Source organism: Vanacampus margaritifer, chromosome 12, assembly GCF_051991255.1.
Source record: "Vanacampus margaritifer isolate UIUO_Vmar chromosome 12, RoL_Vmar_1.0, whole genome shotgun sequence".
NCBI lineage: Eukaryota > Metazoa > Chordata > Actinopteri > Syngnathiformes > Syngnathidae > Vanacampus > Vanacampus margaritifer.
In genome coordinates this window covers 15,016,714-15,035,132 of record NC_135443.1, presented here as the reverse complement: position 1 = coordinate 15,035,132, position 18,419 = coordinate 15,016,714, and the positions used below count along the sequence as shown (strand labels likewise).

General features: G+C 39.1%; 1 protein-coding gene across 1 annotated transcript in view; it reads left to right on the top strand.

Annotated features, from left to right (window-relative positions):
* The window catches only part of itga9 (integrin, alpha 9), a 51,557-nt gene extending 33,384 nt beyond the window's left edge, over positions 1-18,173 (top strand). The window contains exons 16-28 of the mRNA XM_077581166.1: positions 314-466; positions 1,021-1,097; positions 2,458-2,605; positions 6,257-6,343; positions 6,444-6,523; positions 7,621-7,704; positions 8,096-8,204; positions 8,289-8,396; positions 10,423-10,548; positions 10,629-10,748; positions 10,834-10,929; positions 13,961-14,080; positions 15,136-18,173. Coding sequence (XP_077437292.1) covers positions 314-466; positions 1,021-1,097; positions 2,458-2,605; positions 6,257-6,343; positions 6,444-6,523; positions 7,621-7,704; positions 8,096-8,204; positions 8,289-8,396; positions 10,423-10,548; positions 10,629-10,748; positions 10,834-10,929; positions 13,961-14,080; positions 15,136-15,234 — 1,407 coding nt within the window. The 3' untranslated portion in view covers positions 15,235-18,173. The remainder of the gene's footprint in view (positions 1-313; positions 467-1,020; positions 1,098-2,457; positions 2,606-6,256; positions 6,344-6,443; positions 6,524-7,620; positions 7,705-8,095; positions 8,205-8,288; positions 8,397-10,422; positions 10,549-10,628; positions 10,749-10,833; positions 10,930-13,960; positions 14,081-15,135) is intronic.
* The last annotated feature ends 246 nt before the right edge of the window (positions 18,174-18,419 follow it).

The window sequence follows — 18,419 nt, the reverse complement described above, 5'->3', positions numbered from 1 at the left end:
CAACATGGTCCTGGCTGATCTCTTATACTTTGCTGCTATCTGCTGGTCGTTTTTTGTAATAACTACCATTGTTCTTCAGGTTCGAAGCTGCATCAAAGCCTTCTGTATGCTCTAGCATAAAAAATATTTAAAAAAATGTATAAATACATTTTCGGGAGTGAAGGAGAAAGTATTAAAAACTTATTTATAGGTTTTGGGGTTTAAATGAGTTAAAAGTCACAAAAGGTTTTGTTTCCCTTGACTAGTTTCGGCGTTGACTGCCGCCTTCCTACAAAACCCATTTATGCTTCTTTTTTGTTTTGTTTTTTAACAGAAAGATGTGAAGGACGTGTTCACGGCCATCACGTTTGAGGTGGCGTACAGCCTGGGCAAGCATGTAATAAGTGGACACCAGGAGCAAGACTTGCCTGCTCTCACCCCTGTGCTGCGGTGGAGGAAAGGGAACAAGATCGCAGTGAGGAACGAGGTATAAGACACCCTAGAATTTGGGTATTCTCACCCCAGTCGTCTTGGGCTTGCCAGGAAAGGTGTAAAAAAAAAACGGTGCCAAACAAATAATAGGAGTGAGTGACTGGTTGTGGCAACACCTGACAGGGAAAAGCCAAAAGTCACTTCTACTTTTTCTTCTTCTGTGGTGGTTACCAGCTTGTTATTGTTCGTGTTCGTTTTCTTGAGTGGAATCCAAGAGACAGATTCATTTATTTTCACTGTCACCACTTCTAACCTGCCCCACATGTTTCCAAGATGGGCTGCTCTTCTTGAAAAAGAAAGGATTTACATCTTTCAGCACCCACAAATTCCATTTATCTGAAATTAATCAATACTGTAACATAAAACAAAAACTTCTAATCTGCTTGTCTTCTCATTATTGATTATCCCGACCATAGAAAGACTGATGAAAAAGTTAAAGATATGGAGTAAATAACCTGTCCCCTTCCTATATGACAGTCCAACATCAACACAACACTGCCCCCTAGACAGAGTAGGAAGTTATTGTGAACTTTTGTGTTTCCTCCTCAGACTTGGTTTGAGAAGAACTGCCTGTCCGACGACTGCGCTGCGGACCTGCGTCTCCATGGGAAACTGTTGCTTTCTGGGTAAAAACAAAGCTACTACCTCATTGTTCTGATTGAGTCTGTTTTGGACTTTGTTGCAAAGAGGAGACATCAGCCCTGTGGGTGTGGGTCCATGACGCATGTTTGGAGGATGTCCATATGTTTTTCCATGCACAGGGAGTTCCCTCTCTTTTTATGGAGTATTACTCTATGAACACTCACTCGCAGTATTTTGGGTTGATTATTATTATTTTGTTTAATTATAAAGTAAACCGCTGAAATTTATTGAAGCAGTCCTACATCAATAGCATAACTCGGGTTCAGTCTTTCTGAGAGCTCTTGCTAACTTCTCTTCAGTTGTTCTTTTTTGTCATTTATATTATTTATGGAGCTGTGGAAATCTTTTTCCGATGGTCAGACAGATGTTTTCTTACGTTCATCCTCCCTCTTTTACATAAGTGGAAACCACCTGTTGGCATGCAGGAAGATTAGACACCTCCACAAACTGCAGCCTTCTAAAACGTTGCCAACTTGGAATAATGGCATTGAATTACCATATTTTTCAGTCTAAATCACACTCCTGTATACAGTATATTGAAATTAGAGGTCTCAAACCCAAAGTCCCTATTTTCTATTCATGCAGCAAACGAGTTAGGTTGGATTGGACACTTCTGCTTCTAACTACCTAAAAGTATTTATTTTTATCTTAGGGTGAATGTTGTGGTATTGCACCGAAAGTACTTACCAACTTCCCAAAGAAAGTGCAAAAAGAAATGGAAGAAGTAGTAGTCATGGATTGGAAACTAATATGTGACGTATACAGATAGCTCGCCAGTTTCGCATGCGGCATCTGCAACAGCAAGGATTTATTAAAAAGTGCAATAAGCAACCTAAATGGTACCTTTGGCCTCCATGCGATATGGGATTAAGGTCAACCATTTTAAACAAAAAAGGAAAAACTTGCCCATAGTTGGAAGAGGACGTTGCAAATCCACCCCGTACTCGTTCAATGCCATCAACACAATTAGGGAACGGGAATTTTGGGTACGAGTCTGAGCTCTACTGCTATTGCTTGGTTTTTGTAAAATAAATTTCCTATATTTACATACTGAGCGGTGTTTCAATATATTAAAAAGGGAGAAAAGAAAAAACTAAAACCACGATAATATACATTATGTTAAATTATGTTTAAAGTGATTATACATTGAGAGCTTAAATCAACTGAACATAATTATCTTTGTAAATTAGCCAACCCTTGTATTGGCTGTCAGTATTCTGCATTATGCTGTCGCTTTTGAGACGTGAATAGCCTTTCACAAATCCTCTCCTGTGAGATTCCTCAGAGTTGTAGAGACAATATTTTATTGGCTGAGATACATTGTTTACTTTACGTTTCAATCAGGACATACAGCAGGCCCCATTTGGCCCTGGGAGGCGTAAGGAACGTCTCGTTGAACTTGACCATCTCCAACGCTGGAGACGACGCCTACGACACCAACGTCTATCTAAACTTCTCCCGAGAGGTTTTTTATATCAACTTCTGGCAGAAGGTCAGTTACTCACCTCACACTTGACCATTTATATGCTTCCCCTCCTCCCTTCTTCCATTTACCTGTCAGGTTAATACATACAATAAAAGGTAGACTAAACAATAGGAGATAAAACAGACCTATGGTAGATGGCTTTGCTTTATATTCCTATGCAACTTCACAATATACTGCATCATCATGTAAATGAATCTCAATTAGAGAGCTATTACACATCATGGAAATTCATCATGATGTCATCTTTACAATAAAATTCAACTTGCTGCAATTTCCTGTGATACCTGGCGAAGAGATTTTCTTAAAGGCAAATAGCTTTCACAGTGGGCAACCTCTGCACTGCCTCCGCTCACGTCACTTGGAAGAGGAAGCAAGCAAGTCTCCTCCAACTCAGAAACGCCCCATCAGTTTGCACAGGACCACATCCTGTTGGCAGGCTCACATCAGACCCAAGCTCACATCCAATGACATAAAGATGAAATTCAATTTCAGCAGAACCTGAGGTATAAATGAGTGTTATTAGAAAAGCAGATTTGGAGTGCCTTAGTTAATTTAATGTCCCCCGCTGACGTCATTTATCAGGTTGCCAGCATCCACAGAGCCTCATTCCGTGCAGGAACCCGATAGTTCGGGTAACCTGCTGCACACAGGAAGCCAACTTTATGAAGAGATGACAAACAACCCTTTGACCAAATTTAATGCTCCTTCCTAGAGACGTTCTAATTACTACCGGTGAAGACCAAAGTGATGATATGTGCTGTATTTATGCAAAGCTGAAGCCAACTTTCAGTCCTCCCCAGAGGCAATTTCCTCCAGTAAACCCAGCATGAACTTGTCTGCCCCTCAGATTGAAGAGTGCGGGGTCTTAGCTAGCTGTTGTTCTTGCAATGAAAGCTGTCAGAAAGCCGTGGAAGCCAATTGCTTGGACAAGGCTGCTGGGACTCATGTGGGGCTGCAGCAGCTTCACTGTTTCCTTTTTATTAATTAACTCTTTGAAAATCCACCAACAAGATTTTTTTTTTATCCCTCTCATGCCTTTTTTTGAACTTATGTGATGTCAAATGGAAAAAATACAAACTGCCAGGGGAAATGTATCTAATTTGAATGAAAACCAAATCTTGCTTATAATTGTTTTCATTAACACAGAGAGCCATGTATCAACAACTGGTGCTACTACATTTTCCAAATGAATATAATTTAAAAATATATTGTTATACTACATTTTATTGATAGGCACCTTTCTGAACATGTTGTCTATGTTGTGGATGTCTGGGCGAAGGCAGTTCCACAGGCGGGGTTGTAATTGATGTTATATTGACAGAGGATATTGCCAAAGAGAAAAAGATACAATATAAACACAAGGGGGGCATCATCAGAACCTTGTGGAACACCAAAAGTGATTGGAGATGAGTGAGATATGAAAGATTTGAGCTGAATAACATGGGGGCGATTAGACAATAGATTTGAAATAGTCATAGGGCATGTCTAAAAATCTGTCGAGGAAGATGCTATGTGAGATGCTGTCAAAAGCTAGCTGCACTTAATTTCTAAGAGTCTCAGGTGAAGTGGTGGTCATATAAGTGATTTTTGCAAGGGGTGTCACTGTGCTATGGAGGGGGGGAAACCAGATTGAAATTGTGTGTAAAGATTATTTTGAGACAAATGAAGAAACAATATTAACTAAACGTGTATGCTCATTAACTCATTCAAACCCAAAAACGTGTAAATATGTTTTTGTTTTAATATATAATTTATCCTTCACTCCCTAAAACATATTTACACATTTTTGTTTTTTTTTTTCATGCAAGAGCATACAGAAGACTTTGATGCTGCTTCTGACATGAAGATGTGGCTTAAGGCAATGGTAGTTATTACAAAAAAGTATAAGAGTATAAGAGATCAGCCAGGGCCATGTTGCAACAACCTAGCTATTTTCTAATGCTAATTGCTACAAAACAGAAACAGATAGAAATATACTTTTTTTCCTGATAAAAGAAGAGACGCTAAACTTTCTTTTGGTAGGTTCCATGTTTTTATAGCAATAGAACGCACTATTCTGTGGGCCTTGCAAAATTTGTCAAAATCCAGTAAAACAGCCGGGAGCGAAGGGGGTTGCTTCACTGAAAATGCCTGGGAGTGAATGAGTTAATAGTAGCCATTTGCACTTTGACTTTTAATCACACAGATGCAGACTTAGTTCTACTGTTCCTGAACCTGACAAAAACTCAAGTAACTTTCTTTAAAAATAAAATAAAAAAGCATTGTTTATTTGTTGTTTAAAAATGTCAATTCTGGGAACGTGACACTAGTTAAGAAATCCAAATGTTTACACATACTGAGGCTGAGGTGATGCCAAAAAACAGCACCACCGGACTTGTCATCCTAATCTTCTTCCTACATTAGAAGTTCAAGATGAGACTAAAGAACACTAAACAGTCCCAGTGACACTTAATGGGCCCGACATTTGTGAGTGTGCGTGTGTATGTTTTCATATGAGCCCCAAAAAGTAAGCAAGCGACAGAAAGTGAAGAAGTGCTGAACAGTCTTGTCATTATTCTCATCCATGGAGGCACCTTGCGCCCTAAATCTGTGCGCTCTGCTCTTGCTCAAGGACTGCCAGGTGGGTGATGAGTAAACAGACCGTTTCCACTCGTGCACTGCATGCGCAGCCTCACGGGATGGGCGGTGTTTGCACAGAGGAATACAGGAAATAGAGTACATTCCATCATTGCCAGTTGTGATTGGTCCTCGCCCAAGATCCCCTAAGGGGAGAAGCACTACTAGTTAAGTTGAGTTAATGATGCGCAGGTACCCTGATCATCGATATATGTCACCAGTGTCTACTTACTTATCATTTGTAGAAGTGGTTTCAACAGGCCTCTTAAAACTTGGCTGACATCCTCCAAGGCCCCCTGCAGAATGTTTCGGGAGGGCCAGTATGTCCTCTTAGTTGTGTCTCTCTTCCCTCGTCCACAACACAGGCTCGGCCAAAAGCCTCGCAGTGAACCTTTGGTTAAAAGAATCCTTACTGCTCGCAGGGTCAGGGCCTGAATGTTTACACAGTGCAGCCGGTAGAGCTCCATTTTGTTTAGACAAGCTTCCAAACACGCAGCCTGGAGCTTGGCCAACTTACCCACCCGCCAAGATTAGTGTATGTGTGAGTGCGCGCCATCTCTGCTTTGTACATTCTTTGTAAAATGTAGGACTTGTATAAAATGAAACAATCCATGAAGAATATACAGTATACCAGCTAAACATAAGGGGGGCAAGATCAGAACCTTGTGGAACACCAGAAGTGACTATAGATGAGTGAGATTTGAAAGATTTAAACTGACTAAGTTTAGAAAGATATGATTTGGACATGGACAGGTATTGATACAGTGGGCCTGACCTCGCAAATTAACGGACAAAGATGACCACTGACACACTCTTCAAATTTGTGGAAGGTCTTCCAGAACCTTTCATTTTCACTTCCTGTAGGTGCAATATGCAGGTGTCCCAACACTATTGTCTTGCTACCACTGACAAACTTCACCCATTATCTGAAGTGATTGCTCTGTCACGATTAGTCTTGTCTTTGAAATGTCTTCCTTTTTACAATTCCCATGTCTCCAGTCCGTCTGGCACCCCTACTACTCTGTCTATCTCCTTTTGCAGGAAGAGAAGGGCATTTCCTGCGAACTTGTCGACTCGGACTTCCTCCGATGCAGCGTGGGATTTCCCTTCATGAGAGCACAGACTAAGGTGTCTCCTAGCAAGTTGTGATTAAATTCTGTGTTCGTGAAGAGGTTCACGGCTTCAGAATTCTCATAATGTTTGTATTCTCTATGCTTGTCTTCTTTAGTATCATTTTGCGGTCCTTTTTGACACAAGCCAGATCTCTGGGGAAAATGACACATTGCAGTTCTTGGTGCAAGCAAAGAGGTATGTAACCGTCCTGATATACGAGTTCTGTCAAAAATGGTGCCATTTGAAAGACGTAATGATCAGTTGTATCATGTATCAAATTCAAGTGGAAGTCAAACTTAAACGCTTCTTGACAATAAAATGTTATATGTGACCTCACTACTCTAAACATTACATTCTGATTAATATTACATTTGTGGAATAAGAGTTATTGAGCAAAATCCAGCCATTTTTGTCCATCACAGGGGGCGGCCATTTTGCCACTTGCTGTGTTGACTGAAGATGACATCACAGTTGCTCAGGCAACAACCAATCACAGCTCACCTGTTTTCTGAAGCTGAGCTGTGATTGGTTGTTACCTGAGGCCTGAGCAACATTGATGTCATCTTCAGTCGACAGCAAGTGGCAAAATGGCCGCCCACTGAGATGGATCAAAACTGCTGGATTTTGCTGCTTAACGCATACTGTCTTCCACTAACGCAATATTAACCAGAATACCATATTTAGACCAGTGGGGCTGCATAGAACATATTGTCCAAAAAAAAAAGAAATTTGGGATTGATTTAAGATTGACAAGATTGTTTTTGTTTGTAATGTATGTATGCTATGTTTTTAATTATTTAAAGGGGAATTAAATACAAATAAATTATTTACAAGAATATATTGTATGCAGTCCCACTAGTCTTAATATGACATTTTGATAAATATTGTGTTTGTGGAATATGAATTGGGCAGTCAAATCCTGCACCTGTTTAAATCCATTTCAGGGAGCGGCCATTTTGCCACTTGCTGTCAACTGAAAATGTCATCACAGTTACTCAGCGCTATCGATCAATCGCGGCTTACCTGTATTCTGAGTTTGGTCATGTGACGTTCGCAAACTAAGTCATGATTGGTCGCTACCTGAGCATTTGTAATGTAATTTTGAGTCGACAGCAAGTGGCAAAATGGCCGCCGAGATGGATTAAGAGTGGGTGGATTTTGCTGTTATATTCATATTCCACAAAGGCAGCAATAAGAATACCAACTTTAGACTAGTGGGAGAACATATTATTGTAAGGAAAATTATTGGGTTCTCTTCCCCTTTAACTGGATAGCATCTTTGTTTGTTTTAGTGCCAATCCGGAGCACAAACTCTCCGACAACATTCTGGATCTGTCCATCCCACTGATTCATGAAACTGACACAACAATCACGGGGTAAGAACAATAAAAAAAAAAACACACTATGCTAATGCTAATACCTTAAACTTGCAGAATAGCCATGTAGCATGAGTGCCTGCTTGCTGGCTCTCAGGAAATAAGGGAGTACTGACTGTTGTCACACATCAACATGAAAGGCCTTATCTGGGAATGTTTTATCACGGGGCGAAAGGGAGAGAGATGTAAAACAGCTTAAATCCAGCAGAACTTTGACATCGGGATAAGGCTGCTGTGTCTGCTGTCTGTAACGCAAAGGGAGGCGTCAGAGCACATCTGGCTCTTATCTCAACTACTACAGTATTCAGGGATGCTCATATAGCGCTAATCCCGCTATGAATCACACACTTGTAAAAATAAAAAAAAAATGTAATCATGACTTCTCCTGCAGTGTGGTGACACCAAGCTCCTTTGTGTATGGAAACTCCATCGACGCCTCACGCTTCGTCCAGCTTGAAGGCATGGAGTGCAGCTTCCAGCCTCTCAATGTCACTTTCCAGGTAAACATACACACACACACACGTCACCTGTATTTATTTAGGTTCCCGTGTGTGCTCATGTCTTTTCTTCTCCATGTGTTTCAGGTGATAAATAACGGGCCCAGCCGGCTGCCGGGCTCCACTGTGGACATCAGGATACCCAACCGGCTGGCTGGCAATGGAGCTGATATGTTCCACATTGTTGAGACCCAGGTGCATGGCGACACTGATTTAATTTCCAGACCGAACCATTGGTTGTTTGTTTATTCACCTGCAGCCAGCCACATCTTTAGCTCATTGTCTGTGCGACTTCTTGCGGTGGCGCAGCTGGGTGTTGAGGCGAAAAGTCAAACTGTTGACGTTGCTACTGAAGCTAGCCAATCGTTTGCTTTCACAACATTTTGCATTTAGATAAAGGAACACAATATTCCCAGATATTTTCTTAACCCTTACATTGGCCCTTTCATTGAGGTAGATCATGGGGGAGCTCAAGCTGTTAATTGTATTTACTATGAATGGGCAGACGGGGTTGGCTATATCCCACCCTCCTTGAGCCCATCTGGAATCACTTGTAAGGGATCAGACAGCCTGCACGGAATGGGAAAGGGACACCTGTGGAGCGGGCTACTGCGCCATACCATCCTTAGCTTGGGACCACAATTCAAAACGTCTTGAAATTGTCAACCAGACAAGTTGCACACTTGTATTTTATGACCATATATTCTTACTTTTCACTCATTCATTCATTTGTTTCGATTATGACACCCCTTCCCCATATGTTTCGAGTTTTCCACGCAAATCCCTCAATCTTGCTTATTTGACGTGTAAATAGGGTTTTCCCGGGGAAGAATCCAGCAGGTTTAGGGCCGATGAATCATCAACGCAGCGATGGCGGGATGAAGGCAGCACGTGAGCAAGCGATGTAGTAAATAGTGTGCGGTCTGGCGTGCTGGGTGGCAGCAGAGCACACAGGAAGTTTGAAAAAAGGGCTCGTTCATACAGTATGCTTGATTTTATATGTAAGCCTCTAGCATACAGTGCATTGGTTGTAGTGAGGTAAATGAGCGTCTGCTACATTTATTAGGATTAAGTCACCTTGAGTTTTTTTGATGTTTGACCCCCTGCAAATGGGAGAGGTTCACCTACAGAGCTTCAGGTCAGACTTGAGAGAGGGGAAATGGGAAAGCGTTCCCTTGAGGGGGGCCTGAGCTGTAAAGCAGCTACTTATAAATCACTCCATATAAGAAACCTTATTAGGAGGGGTGCAGCTTCTTGTTTGGAAAAACATCCTACTTTCCCCATGGGGTCATGCCATGCCAAATTACCAATTTGGTTTAACCAAGCAGATTTAGGTTTGAATGAAACTTGGTGTACTTGTTGACAGTGATGGCACAACACAAAATCTCACATTTTTGGTCAATCACAACAGGGGTTTGTGAGTTATGGCCCGCTGAATTTAGACATTTTCTGCAAAAAGGGGCGTGGCCACCTTCCTCTGAACACTAATATTTCAGAACTACTGCGTTAATTGTCACAAAACATGTATTGTTGGAAAGGAAATTAAACAAGGATTCCAAATTTGTGCATATCGTCGCTGCTATGTGAAAAACATTTATGTCCATTTGTTTTATTTTTTGTTTTGTTTTTGGGACGTCTGCATTTAGTTCCATTCCAAAAATGTGTAAAAAAAAAAAATAAAATGTATTTTTACGTTTCAACCCAAAAATGTAAATTAAAAAATGGACATGTGTTTTTCACATAACAGCGACGATATATTCGTAACCTTTTGACCTATTGTTAAGGCCACGTGTTCCACAAGGTCAATTTCAAGGTCAATTTAAGCAAAAGGCTACTAAAATCTAAAAGATTGCAAATTTAGAATCCTTGTTGAATTCACATCAATACCTGTTTTGTGAAGATACACCCAGTAGTTCCTAAGGTACAAGGGTTCAAAGGACGAAAATGTCCACATTTGAAAGGCCGTGGCCCCCAAACCCCTCCTCCGATTCACCTAAAATTTGCGATTTAGTGCTGTGCCATCGCTATCGACTAGTACACCAAGTTTAATTAAAACCAAAATCTGTTTGGTTAAAATTTTGGATCGTTTTAGGTCACACAAAGCTTTATTGGAACATTTTTGCAACTAATAGATTCTAGCTAATCTCCTTCTAAGATGACATCAATTTAATGTTCTGATGCACAATAAGCAAAAATGTTTACCAATAATCTTTTTTTCCAGGTGGCTGACAACCGAGGAAACTGTACCCCACATAAGAACCCGACACCTTGCACAATCCCTCAGGACCGAGAGAGCATCTTCCACACTATATTTGCATTTTTTACCAAATCAGGTCGCAAAGTCTTGGTAAGTATGCACCATGCTCACGTTTACATGTCTCTCATCTTGTCGTCTGTTCAACCTGTTTCCTCTTCTATCTGTATCAGGACTGTGACCGGCCGGGAAGGGCGTGCATGACCATCTCCTGCAGCCTGGGGCCTCAGCTGAAAGAAGAAGCTTTGAATATAGACATCAAACTTTTACTTAATACTGAAATTCTAAAGACGGTAAGAGATGTTTGACCACCACAAAGTTCAGTCACTTGCAAGTTGTTGTGACCAAAGACTCAGTACAATCCTGTATTTTTTGCAGGATGCTTCTTCTGTGATTCAGTTTGTGACACGAGGCCACGTGCAAGTAAATGACAGGACGGTGGAGGTGTCCAAAGGCCTGCCAGAAGACATCTCTGTAAGTACGATGTAATGTACATAGACCTTTTTTTTCTCCTTTTTTTCTGTGTAACCAGCAGAAGAGGCTGCTGTGAAAATATGTTTGTTTAAACTCCAATAAGAAGTGTTCACAGTGAGGTTTGTGGCTTTCGAAACGAGATGCATACCTTAAAAACCTCACCAAAATTCAACATCAGTTCATGTTGTGGGAAATATTTTAAGCGAATTGTACTTTTGAGTAGGGGCCAGTCTGGGGTGTACCCCACCTCTCGCTCATAGGCTCGCTCGTAACCCAAATGAGGGCAAACGCTATAGGAAATGAATGGATGGAAGGATGAATAGACCTTTTGAATTGATAGACCTCTTGTTTTTATATTTTTCTAGTACCATTTTTTAAATACTCAAAAGTTAGAGTGGGAGAGTGCTTTATAACACTTGAAATTTTGGGCCAAATAGTCTAAATCAGGGTGTCCAAACTATGGCCCGGGGGGCCATTTGTGGCCCGCCATTAATTTTTAAGCAGCCCGCAGCAATTGGCGGCCAGCATTAAAGTGACATCTGACACAGCCAGCAAGGCTAAGGTTTAAAAAAATGAAGGTGGGTAGAGTGAGAAGGAAGGGTGTAAAAAGTGCCACTACTAATAAAAATATTTATATACTACAGAGCTTTTCTAAATATAAAAAAATATATATACACAAAGTATTTAAAACTACAATAATAACACAATTTCTCTTCAAAGCACTGATTTAATCTTAGAAGCAAAAATAGTTTCTCGAACTTTCTGTGCTGTCAAAGATATCACATTATTCATCCTCAAGTAAATACAGACCGTAGCCACCCCAAAATCTTGAAAAATTCTGAACTATTTGCATACCACCTTTATCAAATTGACTAGAAAATAGTGTAAATTTTGTTAACGAAAACTAAATAAAAATATTTCCGTCCACACTAATTTTTCACCGGACAAAAACTAGACTAGACTAGACTAAAACCTCCATTAATAAACAATAAATGGGACTAAATCAGGATACATTTTTGTCGACTAATAAAGACAAGACAAAAATTTATCTCACTTAATAAAGACTAGACTAAAATCTATGGACATTTTAGTTCACAAACAAAGACGAGATGAAAATGATCATTTTGTAAAATCCTGTTTCTGATAATCTGTCACTAACACACAGTGACACGCCCCCTTTAAAATCTTTCAAACAATGTAAATCCGACCGCTAACTAATGCTAGCTAACTTACCAACTTGTAGCATATATATACTGTAATTGTGTTCTGTAAATTGTTTTAAATCCAAAGATGAGAGGAAATTTTATGTGAGCTAAATAGTTTTAGATTAGATGGAAATGTTTAATTTTATCTGCTGACAAAAAAAAAAATAATTGAAAAAGGTAAAATGGTTGTCCTGACTAAAACTAAACTAAAATGTTGACAGTTTCTATTGACTAAAAATAGATGAATAAAAATAAGTTTTCTTGGACTAAAAATGGGATGAGGTTGACTAACTATGATAAAAACTAACAAGTGTAATTGAAATTGGACTTAAACTGAGACTAAATTGGAAAAATGGCTGATAAAATTAGCACTACTAGAAAATATAAAGACCATATAATTTTAAGAATTTTTAAGTTCTTTATGTGGTCCTCAATCAAAACCGTTTGGACACCCCTGATCTAAATCCACATGAAAATCTAAGTCTGCTGTCAGATATAATGTGTTGAGCCGCGCATAGAACAGCTGGGGTCCTTCGGTATGTGGCGGCCGCGTAAAAGGGCAGGCGCTCCCCCCGCTGTTGGTTGCTGACTGATTGAATGGCTCAGAAGATCAGTCATGATGATTAAAGTGAGCACCCGGGATGCTCTCGGTAGCATCTCTCACATGATGACATTAGTGACCAAGCGGCAGGCTTTCTGACCCCGAGCTCCAGACACCCCCCCCCCCCCCCCCCATTGAGTAGTAAACACACACACTCCAAAGTCTGATTTGTGGTCCCAGGTTGCATTACTTGCAGCTGACCAGCAAGCTGGGTTTCTCATCACTCATTTTGTGTAAACACAGCAATATAAATCCGTGATGTATGAACTCGACGTTGAACCTCACGTTCCCACATTGAACAGATTTCAGGTCCAGAAGAGCATTCGTCTGGCCATGCAGTTGTTGAAGTCCAGCACTGAGCGCTGAAGGTGTTAATGTGAGAAATTTTTCAACAGAGATTATCCGCATTTTATGTTCTCTCGCCATCTCGCACTTCAGAGGCAGGCAGCTGCATTCACGATGACGTCGTGCTTCTTGTGTAATTGTCGAGCGTTCCTGTGGCAAATTTGCATTTGTTTGAGATCATTTTTGCATAAATAAATAAATCCGGTGAGCTTCCATTTGATGACTGCATGCCAGCATAAACATAAACTAAGTCGTTTCAGAAGAATGCTATTTTTCACTCAAGCTAATGCAGTGTAAATACATGAAAGCAATCAAAGTAGTCATCTTGGAAATGAAGCAAAAATGCTCTCATCTAACTGCGGTGGAATCAGAAGCAAATGTGAGAACATTAAACAAAAATCAAATAATTGGTTAGCAGTGGTACTGTAAGTACATGCTAATAGAAGCTTTTTGGACTTGCTGACAAAGATGGATGATCCAGGAGGTCAATGCAGTGGGAAGCAGCCTATGAGCTGTAAGGAAAATTTAGTTATGATATGTGGAGACTCTAAATTTAAAAAAGGGAGTGGATGATTTAGAGAAACTCTGATCTAATATGATGAATGTTCACGCCCTTAACATGTGTGATCATTTAGATGAAACATTGAAAATATGAAGTTACTTATTAGGAAATGGTCACCGAAAACATCTTCATTTATCAGAAAATATGTTTAATGTAATAGTGCTGCTTTTGTAAAAATTTTTCAACTCAAGAACTGTCTTTGAATATGATGAAAATACATCATGTAATGATGTAATATTGATGCTATGCACATTAACTAGTAATCTTTATTAACATCATCAACAAACTTGACCTTAAGTGTATACACGTGTGTTACAGTTGATCTTTGAGGCGCTGCACAGTCAGGAGCCCCGGGGCTATGTGGTGGGCTGGATCATCGCCATCAGTCTGCTGGTGGGGATCCTCATCTTTTTGCTCCTGGCTGTGCTGCTATGGAAGGTAAAACTCTTTATAATTGTACTTTTTGTCAAAGGCATTGTCTGTGTGTTTTGTTGTTATTATTAACCCATGTCAGTATTGATTATATATTTTTGTATCATATCACCGTGCAGAAGCATGTAGATTGTAAAGAATAGAGAGACGAGTATTGATCCCTGTGGGACTCCATAGCTAATATTGCAATACTCTGAGCTCACGTTGCTCTTTAGTCCCTCTCCTGGGCTCCCTGTTGATCTCTAAAAATAAATAAAAATTTAAGTATATATATATATATATATGTATTACAGATTTTAAATTTTTAGATAAAATATTGAAAATATTGAATATTTTATTAAATATTCAAAAAGGTCAGAGTCATATACAGTACATATATACTGTATGTATGTATGTATGTATATATATATATATATATATATTTGTGTGTGTGTGTGTGTGTGTGTGTGTGTGTGTGTCTAAAAAGTGACCATAAAATGTCCAAAAAGGAAGAGGAAACGCAACAACAAAAACTTATAATGTACACAAAATTGCCCCCAAAAAGTTTTTAAAAATGTAGTTTAAATAAGGCAGAAAAGAAAAGTGACCATAAAATGTCAAAAATCAAAACAAGGCAGAAAATTACCATAAAATGTCTTTGGAATTGCAAAAAAAAAGGTCAGAAGATTTGTAAAATAAATAAATACATACATACATACATAAAAGGCAGAAAAGAAAACATTAAAAAAGTAACTATAAAATGTCCCAAAACAAAAGAAGAAATCCCCAAAAATTACCATAAAATGTCCACAAAATTGCCTAAAATATCAGAAAATTGATAGTGAAAAGGTAGCCACAAATTTAAAAAAATAAAATAAACATAAAATGTCCCAAACAGGAAGAAAAGAGGCAGAAAATGACCGTATGCCAAAATAAGATCTAACCGAGAAAGTGCTGAGCCTGTAATATTTGTCAAATAGTTTTGCTATTTTGACAAATATGTTGCTATTTTGTTACTAAGTACTGTAAACGTAATAACACCGCAGCAGTCCAACATTACCATTTGTTGTTGTTTTTGACAGATGGGCTTCTTCCGTCGGCGGTATCGCGAGATCATCGAGGCCGAGCGGAACAGGAAGGACAGCGATGATAGCTGGGACTGGATGGAAAAGAACCACTGAGACTCGCAGTGGCGACGGTGGCGGGGGGGGCTCCGTGGCGCCGCCAAAAAGATTTCGGCTTTGGGTCAGGATGAATCCCTTGGCCCTGCCGCCCTGGTGGCACCGGGCCCATCAAAGCCTTCCATATGTGGAAGAAGAAGAATATTCTCCATATTTTTTGGAGACTTGATATGTTTTTGAGGGTGGAAGTCCAGGAACTTGCGAGTTGACAGCATGGCATGCCAGAGGACGAAGAATTACGATGACGTCCGGCTGCCGCTTGAAAGTCCGAATGTGGATACTGGTGGACAACAAAAACCTCAGGGCTGTGTTACATAGCAACTTTATTTTTGTACTCTTTAAGCCATATTGTGCAAAAATGGTCTTGGAGAGGAGTGGCGGCCATTTTGTTTGTCCTATGTTTTCCTAAAAGCACTGATATCTGATATGCCTAAATGCCTCAGCTACGGAGTATAATCCTGCCCACAACAGATTGGACATTTTCCTCATATTGGGAGTGGACGATTGAAAGCAAATGTTGTCTTTGAGACACAAAAACACACACATGGTTTAAAACACTGTAGCCTCTGCCCTCTGAGTTGGCCCACAAGTGCAGTGAATGTCCCGACTGAGGTCATTAGAAATATGAACACTTTATGGGTCACGCTTGTTTATCTTCTACGCTAGTGTTTGACAACATTTATTGAGCCAAGGCACATATTTTACATTCATCTTTAACTCATTAACTGCCATTGACGGCTATAGACGTCAAAAATTCATTTGAACTACTGCTATTAGTTTCACATTTTTCCCACTTTTGTTAACAAGAGTATGAAAACCTAGAAAAAAATATTGTACATTTAGAACAGATATAAAATTTGTGATTAATCGTTTGTTAACTATTGAAGTCATAAAAAAATTAATCCTCTGACGCCCCTAATTTTTTAATAATATTTGTTTTCTTTTTCTTTTTTATTAGGGGCATCAGGCAATTACAATTTTATAATAGTTCAAATGAATTTTTGACGTCTATAGCCGTCAATGGCAGTGAATGAGTTAATGGCATCAGCATTGCTAATCAAGTAGTTCACCTTCATTTTCCATGAGGTCTCTCTCCTATGAAGGAATATTTTTGAATCAGAATCAGATGTATTGGCTAAGTATGTGAAAACAAACAAGGAATTTGTCTGCACAGTCACAAACAGCCTGAAGGTTCGCTACTCAGCGTCACGAGTTTCTTTGACAGAAAATAGGACAGCTAGGAAAGGGAGGGGATAGAAAAACAAGGCCCAGTCTGTACTACTTTAAAGGGGCACAGTATGGACCTGGAAAAAAAAAAAACTCTGAACATAGCAACGCAATGATGACATACATTTTATCATAACTCAGTATGAAGATCACTGACCCAAAAATGTGTAAATAAACTCACCGGCCACAACATTAGGTACACCTGTATGTATGTTCTCATTGCAGAATCCAGCTGCTGCTGTGGAACCTCCAAAGTCTGTTCCGTGATATTGGTTATTGTCCTTTATCTTTTACTATCAATAAAAAACCTCTGGGTGACATCATTACAAAAAAACATAAATTTTCAAAATTATTTAAATTCTCAAATTTTTTGGGTGACATTTGAGTTTGGAGGTTTCTGCTTAAAACTGCTGCCTTATATCTAACAACCCAGTTTGGATTCACTGTATTTCTAATATGAAGTGTGATCTAGTGCAAACCACAATAATAAACAGTTTATTCTGTAAAGGCTGATGTACCTAATGTTGTGTCCAGTACATCCTAATGGCTCGTCATCTAAATTCTCAATGAAATGTTTGACTGAATGTCATGAGCTAAAATGTGATGATTTATGTGCGAGGTGATCCCAAATCGACGACAGCTGCGAGGATTAAGTTTCACTATGATGTTATAGTATACTACTGTATACTGTAGTTCTAGTATCATATGGAGTCTGGAGTGAGAAATGTGAGCTGCAAGGCCCTCCACAGCCAGATGTGGGATTGGACCCCCTCATGAGTCATGTCCTAAAAATAGGCAGCAATAGGCTACACTAAATCACAACACATACTGGAAATGAACTTTTGGGGGCTTATTGTAAGAAACAGTTAAGTCATAGAACGTCCAATTGCTTTGATTCCACACTTCATGACTACGAAATGATAACAAACTGAATGAAAATGGGCTTCCCCTCAGGTGTTTAACTGACTCAGCCATGTCATTGTGACCTAATACAGAATAAAGTGAAAGGAAATGTATATAAAATGTCCCACAAAATGTAACATTTTTAAAAAATTTCAACATTTGAAATCTTCGTTACAAACCGAAATGTGTAACTCGTCTACCCAAAAAGGCTTTATGCTATTGTTCACGTTAATGACTCCCTTTTTTTTTTTTTATTCCATGTCCAGTGTGTTTGAAATAAATGGTTTGTAGAAATGAAACGTGCAATGCCAAAGATCAATGTATATATTTAGATGTAATTCAGACTTTTACCAAGACTGTAGTGCTGAGAGGCTCACATGATTTTGTGTTGTATTAATTGGACGGGCCAATTTTTTTTTTACCAATGAATTCCACTGGCATGACAAGCATATACTTTGTACACCGTCACATCTTCAGTCGGCTACAAATGATCATTTAAACCTGAATGCAGATACGAGCGACACTTGACATTTTATTGGGGGTCAATTTGAACTGTGATGGAAATAGTTTTGCTGGTTTGCTATGACCATTAGTCACACTTTTGGGGGGTTGTTTTCAATATACTACTGTCACGGATTGTCATTGCCATTATAGAGTGTTGGATGTTTGTAAAATGGTGTTGACTTTGTATATTTATCACATGATAAATAATTTTAGAGTGAAAAGACGAATGTTGTTTTCATGTAGTTGATTCGTGGTGTGTAGCGCCCTCTACTGGTTGTTGTTGTTGTGCACACAACATGTTCACGTTTGATACTAAACCACTTTTTGATATATTTCACACTTTATTAAAGAAAAAATACAGCTCATTTAAAGAGATACTTGCAAAAAGAAAATTTGATTTACAAAAATAGTCTTTGTTTTACTTTTGAGGGGTCAAAGCAGTGCTAAATTAATGATAAATATAACACTTTAGAATGTAAACAAATAATGAAGTCCATTAATAAATTTCTAAGTAGTAGCAAGTAAAATAAATACATAATTATTATTTTTTT